This window comes from Cucurbita moschata, unplaced genomic scaffold, assembly GCF_002738365.1.
Source record: "Cucurbita moschata cultivar Rifu unplaced genomic scaffold, Cmos_1.0 Cmo_Scf00009, whole genome shotgun sequence".
Lineage (NCBI taxonomy): Eukaryota > Viridiplantae > Streptophyta > Magnoliopsida > Cucurbitales > Cucurbitaceae > Cucurbita > Cucurbita moschata.
The window spans coordinates 4,684,014-4,701,124 of NW_019268525.1; the positions used below are offsets into that span (position 1 = coordinate 4,684,014).

A 17,111-nucleotide genomic window follows, 5' to 3' on the forward strand; every position below is an offset into this window, starting at 1 on the left:
AATTCTGCAGAATCTATTATGGATGAGTTACAGGTTAAAACATACTCATTATCAAATGAATTACGGTTAAAACATACTCATTTTCAAATTCAAATTAATGAATTTATGAAAATGTGTACATTTAACTACAATTTTACTTTATCTATATTTAAAATTGCAGAAAGAATATTTTGATTGGCGTTACCATAACGTTCTCACTCCAGTTCGAGATCAAAAAGAATGTAGTAAGTGTTAGTGTCATACCCGAAGAAAGGGAAATAGAAATAGAAAAGAAAAAAAAAAGAAGGAAAAGTCGAATATTTGCCCCTCTAACCACCTAAGGGGTCCAACCAAAACCCCATCCATAACCCTGCAAAAGAGGGATAGTGAGAGAAAGGGGTAGAGAGGGGTCCAACCAAAACCCCATCCATAACCCTGCAAAAGAGGGATAGTGAGAGAAAGGGGTAGAGAGAACCTAGAGAGAGGAGAAATGATGAACCGCCGGAAGACTCACCGAAAACTACCGTCGGAGTCTATTCCGGTGAGGATCATGATGCAAGGAGGTGAAGATCATGCATAGAGACTTTCTTGGAAGGGAAAAGAGAATGTGGGTGGCCGGAGTCCCATTTTTCATCAAGAAGTCGGAAAACCCGCAAGGTAAGGATCTTGAACGTTTTCTCAGATCTACGGTTTTTTTTCCTTGTGAATCAAGATCTGAAATCTTGATATATTCATCTAGGAACAACTCTATGCATGATCTATGAAGAAGTTTGGCCGAAACCTCAACCCGAAGGCGGAGATTCGAGAGTCGTCCGAGAACGGTGAGCGAAATTCCAATCTTCTTAACTCGTCCAGTAGTTAATAAAAAAAAAATTACGAAAAAAAATACAAGGACGAAGCCAGTAACACGATCTAAAACTTTGTCGAAGGAATCATGTCGATCCGATCTACGGATCGAAAGATATGAAAATTGGAAAAGAAGGTTGTGTTTCGGTTTTCAGAGGGCAGAGAAGAAAGGAGAAGAAGAAGGAAAAAAAGAAGAAGAAAGGAGTCGGCCGGCGAGCGGCGGACGGCGGCGACAGGCGCCGGACACGCGTCGATCATCGGCTGGAGCAACGCAGCTCCAGCGATGCGTCAACACGTGTCGCCCGCAAGCCGGGCCGAACCGCGACGCGAGCCGAGCCGACCGGACCGGCCGACCCGCGACTGTGCAGAATTGGGCGCGCGTGGCAGGCGCGGGTGCAGCCTGCGGCTGGCGCCTTCCCGCGCGCGTGGCCACGCACTTCCAGCGTGCTGCTGGGCGCGTGAGCGCGCGTGGAGCGGCCAATTTGGCCCGGTTGTTTTTTGTTTTCTCGATTTTTGTCCCGGCTCCAGTTCTAATACTGTTTTTACGTGGATAGGGACTTAATTTAGAGAAATCAGTAGTTTTGGACACCTCACGGGCAAAGAAACGCTAGCGAAAGGGCACGCGTCAACCAGGTAAGTCACCACCCGGTATTTAGGAAGAAATACTTGTAGGATTCGCTCAGATTGCATGCATGCTAGTAGTTCTGCTTCAGATTAGCTCAACATGTAAGTTACTAGTCAGTTTATCTGTTGTGTTTGAATTGTGTAAATTACATGAGTGTTGCTTGTATGCCTTAGGCTTCCGCCGTATGTATGCATGCGTTATTTTATGTGTAGAATTGAGTATGCCGGGTTTCGGGTGTTTGATGGACGAATTCGCCCCATTGAGCGCGAACTTCGTGCTCTGGGTGCTTGATGGAGGTCATCGCCCCACTGAGCCGGTATGCCTAGTTTGCATGAATTACATACTATGATGTAGAAGAAGATTACATGCATCCTCTGTTAATTGCTAGGGCCCATTTCTTTGATAAGATTAGGGAATCTTGGGATAGGAGCGAAATGCCGCTCTAGCCTGACTTAATTTTTCCCTAGAAACTTAGCGGTTTACCACGGTAAGAAGGTACCCCGGAGCGTTCATAGATTGCTAGCGTGTGAACGGTATCTATAGCTTCGTGGGAGGACCAAGGGGTCCCTGATCAGTCCTTACTGCTCTTAGCCATTTCGCATGGGAAATGTGTCCCCACGTCGTACGTACAGCCCATTAGCTGCATGGGAACGGGTTGGGTCGCGCCCCCCATAGAGGGACTAGATGGGCGTAGGGGTACTCAGCACACCCCTAGGCCAGGTACCATGTAGTCCCAGATAACCATGTAGAGGTAGCACCTCATAGAGAGATACCGACCATATTAGCTTGGCATAAAGAACCTCTGGGCGTTAAATGAGAGAACGAAAAATCAGTGAAACCCAAGGGGCAAGCCCCAAGGGATCTAGATTAGAGCCAGTCGTCCTAGAACCGAAATAGGAAACCGTGGCAACCTGTTAAATTAAGATCCGAAAAGAGCCTACAAGTAGGTGGCTTACTGAGTATAATTTTTATACTCATCCCGTTCTCCTTTATTTTTCCCAGGTGTTCACTGGCTGCTGGTCGAGGTAGAGGAGCGTTTGAGAGCTATACAGTCACAGAGGGGGTCGTTCCGGAGCGTCAGTCCCTTTTCGGTCTTTTAGAGTCTTTTGTATTTCATTTTATATTTGCAATTTCTTTTGTAATAATTAACAAACAAAATTTCTCTCTTTTGTTTTAATTCAAAGTATTTTTATCTTTCTACTTCGCTTTTCTTTTCTTTTATTTTCCTTTTGTTTGTTTTCGATTTTGTCTTTTTAGTCACGATTCGTTTTTTTTTAAGCCTCGAAAATCGGGTCGTGACAGTTAGTTATTTTTTTTATTGCGTGTATATATATATATATATATATATATATATATATATATATATATATATTATATTAAGATTTATTTTACATCTTATTCTTTTATTTTTCATTTTAATAATTATTTTTTTCTTTTCTTAGACTGTTGTTGGGCCATAGTAGCTGCTGGAGCTATTGAATGTCTTTACAATATTGTTTACAAGGGTGAATACAACAATATCATGCAAGCTTCACCCCAACATCTTATAGATTGTGTTAATCCTAATCCAAAAAATATAGGTCCAGAAGAATGTTATACTCATCAGTAAGAAAAGCTTTTGAGTGGATTGCTAAAGAGAAGGATTACAAATTTAATGCTAAGAGAGGAAATTGCAAAAAAATCACCACGGTAACATTTCTCTTAAAACTCATTAATTTAATATTTTTTCTTTTAATATATATATATATATATATATATATATATATATTCATATAATATAACCTTTGATTTTATTAATTGCAGCAATTGATCAAGATTAAAGCATATGAAAAAGTAGATATTGAAAACCTAACTTCAAAAACAGGGGAACAACCCATAGCTGGTGGTATAAGAATTACGAACCAGTTAAAGTGTCTAAAAAATGTAAGTAAATTATTTTTTTAATAAATAAAATATTTGTTCCATAGCTGGTGGTATAAGAATTACGAACCAGTTAAAGTGTCTAAAAAAATGTAAGTAAATTATTTTTTTAATAAATACAATATTATAGTAACATTATTATTTTAATTGATTTAAGTATTTTTTTTTTTTGTAGGAAATATATGATGGTAGTGAACTGTTAAACATAGACCTCAGCAAAATTCATTGGCATGCTATTCTGATCGTTGGTTATGGAAAGGATAACCACAGATTTGTGGGGGGGAGAAGCATGGGGAGATAGAGGTTATGGAAAAGTGAGTCAAGATGTCATTAATACTCCAGAAGGTACTGTGTATTTGATAGATAGATTATGGTATCCAATAATAAAAAGAAGAAAGTCTTTGGTTTAATTAGGAGAGAGAGTTTGAAAAAAAATGTTACAAACAACAATGTAATAGGGAGGTTTTTTTTACCAATATTAATATCTTATGTGAAATTGATTACATTCGGTTTCTTTTTTCTGATAGGCAAAATATTGTTTTTATATATATATATATATATATATATATATATATATATATATATTTATTTATTTATTTATTTATTTATGTATTTATTATTATTATTTTCTTTGATTAAAAATATATAAAATTAGACATAAATTTCAACTACAAATAGTTATAAAATTTTTTTGAGCAACTGTTAGCATTATTTCATCCCAATCATTTCAGTCATAATTTCTACAAATTATGCATAAAAAATGGTTGAACCTTCCTATAAAACTTCTATTAGTTATAAAAAACACAATTAAATTGTCTCTATGAAATTAAATGAATTAAATGGACAGGAAGAGACGTAAAATTAACCATATTTCAACAAAAGTCATATCGATGAAATTAAACGGACACAAATAGACGTAAAATTAACCGTATTTAAACAAAAGAGACGTAATTAACCATATTTAAACAAAAGTCATGACCATGATCCAACCATCACACGTGCTGCCCATCAAATCAAATTATTTTAAATTATTATTTGCCTCCTCCCTAAAAAAACATATGAGTGATAACAAAACTCAAACATGTGGGGATAATAGTTATCGCAACAAATACTTAAGGTGATCATTTGGTAAAAGAGGTAAGAGAATAAGGAGGCAATATGTCAATTTCAAATTCTAATTCAATCATGTGTATGAACATTACACAACAAATTATTTTTAATATATTTATTCTGATTTATGAATACTTTTTACAGAAAATATAGTAACACTAATAACTCCATTAAGCAACCTATGTAATTTCCATGTCTCACTGTATATTTAAATGTCGTTTTCCATGTCTCACTGTATATTTAAATGTCGTTTCATCCATAAATTAGAGGGCTTTGGCCTGCAAAGTTCGACGTATATAATATCTTTCATAGGAATAGCGTAATAAACTTTAGCTTGGAAGGTTATCCAGGGAAATTCTACCGAAGTTCCAATCGGCTTTACATTAAATGTGATGTAATACATTGAGCCACAACACCCCGAATGATTAGCCTTCACAATGTCTACAACTTCAAAATTAGTTCCCTATCCATAGGAGATAAAAGAAACATTTATAGAAGATGAATGAACATATTCAAGGTATACCATTCCTTTTCTCTGTTTTTTCTTTCTCTTTGTTTTTGCATGAGCTCTGTTTTTCTTTCCTTTTTATTTTTTATTTTCTTTTCTTGTTATTATAGTTCAGCCTAAAAATCAAATTCTAAAAATAAAAATGGAAATCAAATGGAAATATTATTTATTCAGACTAAAGTTGGATCCAAAATCATATTTGTAAATATTTTAGTCCATACCACTAATTTAGGTAATAACAACCACTTCACTTACATGAAGGTAGAACAAAATAAGATAGATTTTTCTTTTCTAATACGAGACATGAACTTTCGTTAAACTCTATTATTGTGGAGATTCGTTGTTAATATATTATTTTTTAAATAATTGTAGTCTAACCATTTTTTTTTATTCAGCAGAATCTATTATGGATGAGTTACAGGTTAAAACATACTCATTATCAAATGAATTACGGTTAAAACATACTCATTATCAAATTCAAATTAATGAATTTATGAAAATGTGTACATTTAACTACAATTTTACTTTATCTATATTTAAAATTGCAAGAAGAATATTTTGATTGGCGTTACAATAACGTTCTCACTCCAGTTCGAGATAAAAAAAATGTAGTAAGTATTAGTTATTCTTTTATTACATATATATTTTCATATTTATATTAAGATTTATTTTGTATTTTATTTTTTTATTACCCATCTATTTTTATATTTATATTATGATTTATTTTACATCTTAATAATTAATTTTTTTTCTTTTTTTTTTCTTTTTAGACTGTTGTTGGGCTATAGTAGCTGCCGGGGCTATTGAATCACTTTACAATATTGTTTATAAGGGTGAATACAAAAATATCCTCAAGTTTCACCCCAACATCTTATAGATTGTCTTAATCTTAATCCAAAAAATATAGCTCCAGAAGAATGCTATAACTCATCACCAATAAAAACTTTTGAGTGGATCATATCTAACCAAGGAATTGCTAAGGAAAAAGATTACAAATTTAATGCTAAGAGAGGAAATTGCAAAAAAAGTCACCACGGTAAGATTTCTTTTAAAACTCATTAATTTAATATTTTTTCTTTTAACATATACCTAATTTATTTTTTCATATAGTATAACTGATGTATTTTATTAATTGTAGCAATTGATCCAGATTAAAGCATATGAGAAGGTAAATACTGAAAACCTATCTTCAAAAATAGAGGATCAACCCATAACTGGTGGTATAAGAATTACTGATGGATTAAAATGTCTGAGAAATGTAAGTAAAGTAATTTTTTTTTTAATAAATAAAATATTATAGTTAAACATTATTATTTAAGTAATTTTTTTTTTCTTTTGTAGGAAATATATTATGGTACTGAACTATTAAATACAGACATCAGCGCTTTTTCTTGGCATGCTATTCTGATCGTTGGTTATGGAAAGGATAACCACCTAAAAAAATATTGTATCATTAAAAATTCATGGGGAGAAGCATGGGTATGGAAAGGTAAATCAAGATGTCATTAATACTCCAAGGTACTGTGTATTTGATAGATAGATTATGGTATCCAATAATAAAAAGAAGAAAGTCTTTGGTTTAATTAGGAGAGAGAGTTTGAAAAAAATGTTACAAACAACCATGTAATAGAGAGGTTTTTTTTACCAATATTAATATCTTCTGTAGAATTGATTACATTCGGTTTCTTTTTTTGATAGGCAAAATATTATTTATATATATATAGGTTAAAAATATATAAAATTAGACATAAATTTCAACTACAAATAGTTATAAAATTTTTTTGAGCAACTGTCAGCATTATTTCCTCCCAATCATTTCAGTCATAATTTTTACAAATTATGCATAAAAAATGGTTGAACCTTCCTATAAAACTTCTTTCAGTTATAAAAACCACAATTAAATTGGCTCTATGAAATTAAATGGACTAGAAGAGACGTAAAATTAACCATATTTCAACAAAAGTCATCTGGTAAAATTAATCATATTTCAACAAAAGTCATCTGAGACGTAAAATTAACCATATTTCAACAAAAGTCATATCGATAAAATTAAACGGACACAAATACAAATAGACGTAAAATTAACCATATTTAAACAAAAGTCATACCCATGATCCAACCATCACTCACTGCTGCCCATCAAATCAAATTATTTTAAATTATTATTTTCAAATTATTTTAAATTATTATTTGCCTCCTGCCTAAAAAAACATATGAGTGATAACAAAACTCAAACATGTGGGGAAATGTGGGGATAATGCCTCCTCCCTAAAAAAAACATATGAGTTATAACAAACTCAAACATGTGGGGATAATAGTTATCGCAACAAATAGGTAAGGTGATCATTTGGTAAAAGACGTAAGAGAATAACAAGGCGTCAATTTCAAATTCTAATTCAATCATGGGTATGAGCATTACCCAACAAATTATTTTTAATATATTTATTCTGATTTATGAATATTTTTTACCGGATCCATAAATTAATCTATTGACAAAATAGCTTAAATGACTAAAGTTATTTTAAAGTTAGAATAATTAAAGAGCATTTATTGTATTCTCTTCAAGAAAATTCAGGTCCTTCTACACTGATCAACGCACAATTTGATATAAATGTACCAAGAAACAGCAAGCACACTGATACATCCATAGTACAACAAAGCCAACTTACACTCTTATGCAACTTAATATGACAACTTAATATGACAACAATATGACAACTTAATATGACAACTTAATAATCCTACCAGTTGCAATTGGTTGACAGAAATAAAACACTCTATGCAACTTAATATGACAACTTAATAATCCTACCAGTTACCATTGGTTTACAGAAATAAAAATAAATGTCCAAGGGCAATAATCCTTAAGGATTTATAGTTACAAATCTTATATATCACACCTTCAAATATTTTTATAATTTAAAGTTTGGATTAAGAATTAATTTTTTTAAGATTAATTTTTTTTAAAAGATATTTATTAAAGCTACATATAAGTAGATGCAACAACAAAAAAGAAAATATAATATTAATAAAAAAAATGAGAAAAATAAAAAATATTGAATAATTAAGAATCTGGGAGAGAGGAAATAGAAGTTACAGAAGAATGGATCAATTATTAGAGACATAAGTCGGATATGCTTCTATCCGAATATGCTTCACCCTTTCAAGTGATATGTTGCACATGTTTGTGCTAAAAAAAACCATACAAATTTCAAACATAACACCAATATATTTAATTGTTTCAAAAAAAAATTATATAACAGTCTTGAGTACAAAGTAGACCTCATGTCGAAACAAAATAATATGATAAAAAATAATTAGTAACTTATCGGTCGCTAATTAGAGGGCTTTAGAGGGCTTTGGCCTGCAAAGTTCGACGTCTATAATATCTTTTATAGGAATAGCGTAATAAACTTTAGCTTGGAAGGTTATCGAGGGAAATTCTAACGGAGTTCCAATCGGCTTCACATTAAATGTGATGTAATACATTGAGCCACAACACCCCGAATGATTAGCCTTCACAATGTCTACAACTTCAAAATTAGTTCCCTATCCATACAAGATAAAAGAAACATTAATAGAAGATGAATGAACATATTCTTCTTCACAGGATAAAAGAACACCGATAAAAAAAATACAAAATGGACAGCAAGTTAGAACGATTACATTTTCGTTGTTGTAATGTTTGATAGCTTCATTCGCTGAGATTTGAACCTCTTTAAGCATCCCCGGGACCTCATGCAATTTCATTGGAGTGATGAGACTAAATGCATAGACGTTACCAAAATCTGGTACATCAAAACCCTGCATAGATCCTCCCATTTATTAAAAAAAAAAAAAGTTTGAACAGTGAAAAATCAAGGGAAAATAAACCTGGGATTCTTCGACCGCACAATAATATTCCATCTCTTCCTTTTTAGTGATAGTATGGTAACCGTCTTGAAAAAATTCATCATCCGAATCTATCTCTTCTTTCTCTTCCTCCAAAATGTGGGATGAAGAAGCCATCAAATCCAGAAGTACTTTCGTCTGTTTTTTTTAATTTAGTTTGTAAATAAAATTTAAAAGGATCCATAGCTAAAATCATTAAGGAAGAACAAAATGAGATTGTATATATATACCAAATTAAGATTTATATGGTTAAAAATAAGGAGAATCAGCACAGATCAAAGAGAAAAATCAATCAAATAACACAACAATAACAAAAATTACCAAAATTACCAGAAAGAGTGGCCTGAGATATAATCGCAGTCATACAAAGTTAATGAAGAAAATAAAGAGTAAGGATAAAAATAAAAATAAAGAAAAATAAAAATAGAATAGGAGACTTACGAAATTTACGGAGAGCAAACGCAGAGAGGAAGGAAATGAGGAAGGAAATGAAGAAAGAAGATAGTAAGTTTTGAAGCCCTAAAAATAGGTTTGGGCGGGTGTTGATGGGCTAAAAAAACAGGCTTGGGAAGCTGGGTTAAAGAGATAAGGCTCATCAAAATGTTTTATCTATTTATTTAAATTAATAAATAATCAAATTTTATTTCTAAAATAACTATGATTTTATTCAATCATCTAAAACTTCCATTTTTTTTCTTCCATTTTTTCAATATAGGAACTTTAAATATAATAATTAAGGGAGGTTCTCTCACTTTTAAACATTTTAATATAAGAGATTTTACCCTCTAAATAATTCATTTATTGAAGTTATTTAAAATTAGAAAAAAGTCAAATTTAAAAATAATTCGTATACACACTTTTATTGTTTTCTCTTCACATAGAACTATGATTATTTGCTATGTTTCGACCCCAATAATGAAGTTACTTGCTAAATATTTCTTAAAATATTCAAAAACACTTCTACTCATATTTTTCAGGTAGAAGTAAGGCACTATTGTACGAATGACGATATTGTTGTGACGACCATGAGACCAAAGCTAGTATGGATGCGGTCACGTTATTCTTCTTTTGTAGCTCTTATGTTAGATCAAGAAAAACATTTTACTTACCTTTTATTTAATGAGCTAATGAGTTAAAATAAGCTAATGAGCTAAAATGCCTAACCAATGTAAGTAAAATGTCTGCAAAGTGTACCGAACAAGAATTACTAATGAGTTAAAATCTCTAAGTATAAGTAAAAAAAATTGTTTTAATAAATAAAATAGTATGGTTAAATATTATTATATAAAATAGTATGGTTAAATATTATTATTTTAGTTGCTTTATTTTTTTTTATAGAGGAGGGTTAAAATAGTATGGTTAAACATTATTATTATTATTGTTGTTGTTGTTGTTGTTGTTGTTGTTGTTGTTGTTGTTGTTGTTGTTGTTGTTGTTGTTGTTGTTGTTGTTCTTGTTCTTGTTATTATTATTATTAAGAAAGAAGAGACGGAGTATTTTCGTGCAGTTGAAGAATCGGAGATTTATTTTCTTTTAATTTTTCACTAGTCAAACTCAATATTTTTTTCTTTTTTTAATTGAAGGATGTATGCAGGGTTTTGATGTACCAAATTTTGACAAAGTCTTTTCATATAGTCTCATCGCTCCAATAGATATGCATGAGGACTCGTGGATGCTTAAAGAGGTTCGAATCTCAGCAAATAAAGCTATCAAACATTACAACAAGGAAAATGCAATGTGCTAACTTGCTAGCTATGCCCTTTTTTTTTTTTTTTTTTTATCATGTGAAAAAGAATTTGTCCACTCATCTCTGTAAATGTTTCTTTTATCTTCCTATAGACAGGGAACTAATTTTGAAGTCGTACAGATTGTGAAATGTTTCTTTTATCTATAGGGAACTAATTTTGAAGTTGTAGAGATTGTCAAGGCGAATCATTCTGGATGCTGTGGCTCGATGTATTACATCACATTTAATGTGAAGTCGATTGGAACCTCGGCAGAATTTTCCCCAATAACCTTCCAAGCTAAAGTTTATTACGCTATTCCTATAAAAGATATTATAGACGTCGAACTTTGCAGGCCAAAGTTCTTTAATTAGCTACCGATAAACTACTTATTACTTTTTATCATATCATTTTGGTTGGCTACTTGTTACTTTTTATTACTTTTTATCATATCATTTTGTTTGGTGGTGAGGTCTGACAATATTATATAATTAAATATATTGGTGTTATGTTTGAATTTTTTATTGTTTCTTGGCACAAACATGTGCCACATATCTCTTAAGAAGGGCAGTACTAATTTAAATTTACTATTTAAATTATGAAGCATATTAGTATAGAAGCATATCCGACTTATCTAACTGATAATTGATTCATTTTCTATGACCTCTATTTCCTCCCTTCCAAATTCTTAATTATTCAATATTTTTTATTATTCTCCTATTTTTAATTATCTAATATTTTTTATCAATATTATTTCCTCCCTTCCAAATGCTTAATTATTCAATATTTTTTATTATTTTTCTATTTTTAGTTACTTAATATTTTTTTATCAATATTATTTATTTATTTATTTATTATTATTTCTACTCTGTCTTAAGTATCTTTAATTATTTAATGTATATCCAAAGTAATCAGAATTTCATGTTCCTTTGCCAATTATCTGATAAACTCAGTGGCTGGAGAAATCTGGCATCTGCCACCCTTCGGGCAATGCCTCTTGTTTTCAGCAGGGCAATGCCTCCTGCACATTGTTGAACCATTGAACCTTATATACTTTTACTTGAAAGTGTTTTCTAACTTCTTCAATGCTAACCTTATACTTAGATTTGAAGAAGAAGATTATATTACTCATTTAATTGTGTTGTTCTATTTAGATTTTTTTTTTCTTTGCCACAGGTCTCTTCTTTGTTTTTGCATGAGCTCTGTTTTTCTTTCCTTTTTATTTTCTATTTTCTTTTCTTTTTATTATAGTTCAGCCTAAAAATCAAATTCTAAAAATAAAAATGGAAATCAAATGGAAATATTATTTATTCATACTAAAGTTGGATCCAAAATCATATTGGTAAATATTTTAGTCCATACCACTCATTTATATATTTTTGGTAATAACAACCAGTTCATTTACACGAAGGTAGAACAAAATAAAATAGATTTTTTCTTTTCTAATACGAGACATGAACTTTCGCTAAATTATATTATTGTGGAGATTCGTTGTTAATATATTATTTTTTAAATAATTGTAGTCTAACCATTTTTTTTTTTTTAAAATTCTGCAGAATCTATTATGGATGAGTTACAGGTTAAAACATACTCATTATCAAATGAATTACGGTTAAAACATACTCATTTTCAAATTCAAATTAATGAATTTATGAAAATGTGTACATTTAACTACAATTTTACTTTATCTATATTTAAAATTGCAGGAAGAATATTTTGATTGGCGTTACCATAACGTTCTCACTCCAGTTCGAGATAAAAAAGAATGTAGTAAGTGTTAGTTATTTTTTTATTGCGTATATATATATATATATATATATTTATATTAAGATTTATTTTACATCTTATTCTTTTATTTTTCATTTTAATAATTATTTTTTGAACAATGTTATACCTCATCAGTAAGAAAAGCTTTTGAGTGGATCATATCTAACAAAGGAATTGCTAAGGAGAAGGATTACAAATTTAATGCTAAGAGAGGAAATTGCAAAAAAATCACCACGGTAACATTTCTCTTAAAACTCATTAATTTAATATTTTTTCTTTTAATATATATATATATATATATATATATATATATATATATATATATATATATATATATTCATATAATATAACCTTTGATTTTATTAATTGCAGCAATTGATCAAGATTAAAGCATATGAAAAAGTAGATATTGAAAACCTAACTTCAAAAACAGGGGAACAACCCATAGCTGGTGGTATAAGAATTACGAACCAGTTAAAGTGTCTAAAAAAATGTAAGTAAATTATTTTTTTAATAAATAAAATATTATAGTAACATTATTATTTTAATTGATTTAAGTATTTTTTATTTTTGTAGGAAATATATGATGGTACTGAACTGTTAAACATAGACCTCAGCAAAATTCATTGGCATGCTATTCTGATCGTTGGTTATGGAAAAGATAACCACTGAAAAAAAAAATATTGGATTATTAAAAATTCGTGGGGAGAAGCATGGGGAGATAGAGGTTATGGAAAGGTGAGTCAAGATGTCATTAATACTCGGTATCCAATAATAAAAAGAAAAAAGTCTTTGGTGTAATGAGGAGAGAGAGTTTGAAAAAAAATGTTACAAACAACAATGTAATAGGGAGGTTTTTTTTACCAATATTAATATCAATATTAATATCTTATACATTCGGTTTCTTTTTTCTGATAGGCAAAATATTGTTTATATATATATATATATTTATTTATTTATGTATTTATTATTATTATTTTCTTTGATTAAAAATATATAAAATTAGACATAAATTTCAACTACAAATAGTTATAAAAAATTTTTGAGCAACTGTCAGCATTATTTTCTCCCAATCATTTCAATCATAATTTCTACAAATTATGCATAAAAAATGATTGAACCTTCCTATAAAACTTCTATTAGTTATAAAAAACACAATTAAATTGGCTCTATGAAATTAAATGGACAGGAAGAGACGTAAAATTAACCATATTTCAACAAAAGTCATATCGATGAAATTAAACGGACACAAATAGACATAAAATTAACCATATTTAAACAAAAGAGACGTAATTAACCATATTTAAACAAAAGTCATACCCATGATCCAACCATCACACGTGCTGCCCATCAAATCAAATTATTTTAAATTATTATTTGCCTCCTTCCTAAACTAACATATGAGTGATAACAAAACACAAACATGTGGGGATAATAGTTATCGCAACAAATACGTAAGGTGGTGATCATTTGGTAAAGGATGTAAGAGAATAAGGAGGCAATATGTCAATTTCAAATTCTAATTCAATCATGTGTATGAGCATTACACAACAAATTATTTTTAATATATTTATTCTGATTTATGAATACTTTTTACAGAAAATATAGTAACACTAATAACTCCATTAAGCAACCTATGTAATTTCCATGTCTCACTGTATATTTAAATGTCGTTTCATCCATAAATTAATCTATTGACAAAATAGCTTAAATGACTAAAGTGATTTTAAAGTTAGAATAATTAAAGAGCATTTATTGTATTCTCTTCAAGAAAATTTAGGTCTTTCTACGCTGATCAATGCACAATTTGATATAAACGTATCAAGAAACAGCAAGCACACCGATAGATACAACAAAGCCAAGTTACACTCTTATGCAACTTAATATGACAACTTAATAATCCTACCAGTTGCAATTGGTTGACAGAAATAAAACACTCTTATGCAACTTAATATGACAACTTAATAATCCTACCGGTTACAATTAGTTAACAGAAATAAAAATAAATGTCCAAGGTGTCCAAGGGCAATGATGGAAGGATATATAGTTACAAATCTTATATATCACACCTTCAAAGATTTTTATAATTTAAAGTTGGATTAAGAATTATTTTTTTTTTAAAGATATATATTAAAGCTACATATAAGTAGATGCAACAACAAAAAAGAAAAGATTCAAACTCCATGAAGCCCTAGGATGGAAGCGATAATTTGTACCACTTGTCATAATTATATTAGAAAGATATCTTCTGGAGGTGGGCGATCCGATCAGACGGCAATCACTGAAGTAGTTCAGCTGCTCAACTAAATGCTATGTACTCATTTTCTCATAAGATTCTCCAGATCTTCAATCGTTCTCCATTTCTCCATCAATGGCGGGATTTTTGGCAACTATTCGGCGCCTGTACCTCTCCATCTACAATTGGACTCTCTTCGTCGGATGGTAAGTTCTTCCCCCTTCTCAATCACTTCCCTCTTCATATTTCTACTCGTAATGTAAAATTTTGCTTGGGTGTTGAAGGGTTCAGGTGTTCTACTTCTCAGTCAAGCAATTGAAGGAATCTGGTCACCAACAGGTATATAATGCCGTCGAACGTCCTCTTCAGTTTGCTCAAACTGCAGCTGTTTTAGAGGTATTCCCTGATCGTTTCTGGTTTATGAGCTGATTATCGTGATAGAGCCTATTATGAAGTATTTTATAATGATTTCTCGCATTTTTCTACTTCGCAGATTCTCCATGGCCTCGTTGGTAAGCTATATTTGATCCGCTTACAAGTTTTGGTGTCGAAGATTTTCTTTCTTTCCCTGATTGTAGCTTAGAAACGAAGCTGAATCGTGGGTTTTGGTTTTTGCCTAATTAGGGTTTGTGAGATCCCCTGTAACAGCAACGTTACCACAGATAGGTTCTAGATTGTATTTGACTTGGGGCATCTTATGGAGTTTCCCTGAGGTTGAAACCCTTCTTTTTCATTCAATTAGCCATAAATTAGTGTTTATGTTTGTAATTTTAATTGATAAAACTGATTACTTCTTGGGTCTGGCAGGTTAGGAATCATGTACTTGTTTCCTCCTTGGTCATCAGCTGGTCTATCACAGAGGCAAGTATATTTTTTTTACTGGAAACCTTAATTCCAAACTTAATTTACTCACTTTAGTTATTGATTATAACCTTTAACAAACCACAAGAGATGATCCAAGATTCTTTTTATAATGAATCTATGCTTATCGGCTTTATCGGCTTTGTGTGTGTGTAACTCCAATGGTTGATGCTTTGTGATGGGCTTCTGATTTTTAGGAATTATGTACATTGTTAACTCAGTTTTTATTGTTAAGTTTGCCGACCATTGTATATTCTGTGAGATGATAATTTATTAGATCATCACTTCCTCATTCAAATTAGTAGATCTAGACTGTGTTTGACATGATTCGTAGAATTGTGAAAATTTGGTTACTTAATTCTTGCATGTTTAGGAGTGACTTTGAAATGGTCAAAAATCACTTCTTAGTGATTTTGCCATTCCAAACTTACTCTCAAACATGCTTGAGGAGTTTTGAAATGGTTAGGATTACTTTCATCATGTTCGAACCTACTCCAGAACATGCTTTAATCATTCATTCCAAATCAACTTAATGTTTGATTTTACAATTTTCATACCGTACAAATTGATTTTGAGTAATTAAAAACATGTTTCAGAGTTATTTTAAATGCGACAAAAGTGATTTTATCTACCTCAAAGTGTTCTTTTTGAAGTAGTTATAGAAAGAGTTAGATACTTAGAAATTCATTACAAACCAGTCCTAAGTTATGGAAAAAAGTTCCAAAATCTATCTATCAAGGCATACAGTTTTCAAAATGTACCATGGAGACGAATAAACAATTACTGACTTTATGTTGATATGCAATCTGTTGTGGATAAGTTCTATGTCTGGTTTCTTCGTCTTACCCTCCAATAGTTGAATGGTACAGTTAAAGGGAGAAGATGGAAGATTCTCTGAGTTGACACTTTTTACCAATCTTTGATTGCAGATTATCCGGTATTCATTTTATGGCATGAAGGAGGCGTTTGGTTTTGCACCTTCATTGCTCCTATGGCTAAGGTACTGGCTCCTTATGTAGTGGAGTGGAGTACAATTGGTCGGTGTTCTCTGCATCTGTGATATTAAAACTGTTCTCAATCATATCATGTAGGTATAGCACATTCCTCTTGCTGTATGTAACAGGCATCACTTGTCACGACTCGATTTTCGAGGCTTCGAAAATCAGACCGTGAACCAAAAGGCGAAATCGAAAACAAACAAAAAGAAAGTAGAAGAAAAGAAAAACCAAAGTAAAAATATAAAAATACTTTGAATTAAAACAAAAGAGAGAAATTTCGTTTGTTAATTATTACAAAAGAAATTGCAAATATAAAACGAAATACAAAAGACTCTAAAAGACCGAAAAGGGACTGACGCTCCGGAACGACCCCCTCTGTGACTGTACAACTCTCAAACGCTCCTCTACCTCGACCAGCAGCCAGTGAACACCTGAGAAAAATAAATGAGGACGGGATGAGTATAAAAATTATACTCAGTAAGCCACCTACTTGTAGGCTCTCTTCGCATCTTAATTTAACAGAACTCCCACGGTTCCCTAATTCGGTTCTAGGACATTGGGTTCTAACCTTAGTCTATCGGGGCTTGCCCCTTGGGTTTCACCGGTTCATCGTCCTTTCATTAGTCACCTAGAGGTTCCTTATGCC

The 17,111-nt window shown here is 31.3% G+C and overlaps 2 protein-coding genes and 2 long non-coding RNA genes across 8 annotated transcripts in view; 2 read left to right on the top strand and 2 right to left on the bottom strand.

Moving 5' to 3' along the window:
• The first annotated feature begins 400 nt into the window (after window positions 1–400).
• LOC111447331 lies at window positions 401–2,616 on the top strand. Of its 2 annotated transcripts, none has more exons than XR_002711242.1 (4): window positions 401–636; window positions 719–800; window positions 1,380–1,458; window positions 2,453–2,616. It is a non-coding gene; the product is annotated as an uncharacterized LOC111447331 (long non-coding RNA). The 2 variants fall into 2 exon arrangements; XR_002711243.1 differs by having other exon boundaries at window positions 402–636; window positions 746–800.
• A 5,581-nt stretch (window positions 2,617–8,197) lies between these two features.
• On the bottom strand, window positions 8,198–9,538 carry LOC111447330. 2 transcript variants are annotated; one of them, XM_023086439.1, is made up of 4 exons: window positions 9,321–9,538; window positions 8,862–9,017; window positions 8,655–8,792; window positions 8,198–8,537 (listed from the first exon to the last, which is right to left on the bottom strand). In XM_023086439.1, the coding sequence occupies exons 2-4, from the start codon at window positions 8,994–8,996 to the stop codon at window positions 8,328–8,330; spliced, it is 483 nt and encodes a 160-aa protein (XP_022942207.1). In that variant the 5' UTR covers window positions 8,997–9,017; window positions 9,321–9,538; the 3' UTR covers window positions 8,198–8,327. The 2 variants fall into 2 exon arrangements, with proteins under 2 accessions (XP_022942207.1, XP_022942206.1); XM_023086438.1 differs by lacking the exon at window positions 9,321–9,538 and having other exon boundaries at window positions 8,862–9,218.
• A 5,024-nt stretch (window positions 9,539–14,562) lies between these two features.
• The window catches only part of LOC111447818 (very-long-chain (3R)-3-hydroxyacyl-CoA dehydratase PASTICCINO 2A-like), a 7,495-nt gene continuing 4,946 nt past the window's right edge, over window positions 14,563–17,111 (top strand). Inside the window, exons 1-7 of one of the 2 annotated variants that reach the window (XM_023087167.1) lie at window positions 14,563–14,812; window positions 14,891–15,002; window positions 15,100–15,118; window positions 15,231–15,319; window positions 15,414–15,467; window positions 16,397–16,467; window positions 16,559–16,592. In XM_023087167.1, coding sequence (XP_022942935.1) covers window positions 14,742–14,812; window positions 14,891–15,002; window positions 15,100–15,118; window positions 15,231–15,319; window positions 15,414–15,467; window positions 16,397–16,467; window positions 16,559–16,592 — 450 coding nt within the window. In that variant the 5' untranslated portion in view covers window positions 14,563–14,741. The remainder of the gene's footprint in view (window positions 14,813–14,890; window positions 15,003–15,099; window positions 15,119–15,230; window positions 15,320–15,413; window positions 15,468–16,396; window positions 16,468–16,558; window positions 16,593–17,111) is intronic. The other variant, XM_023087166.1, reaches the window with a different exon arrangement.
• Window positions 16,757–17,111, bottom strand: part of LOC111447819 — a 4,381-nt gene continuing 4,026 nt past the window's right edge. The window contains exon 3 of one of the 2 annotated variants that reach the window (XR_002711325.1): window positions 16,757–16,896. This is a non-coding gene — a long non-coding RNA (uncharacterized LOC111447819). The remainder of the gene's footprint in view (window positions 16,897–17,111) is intronic. The other variant, XR_002711326.1, reaches the window with a different exon arrangement.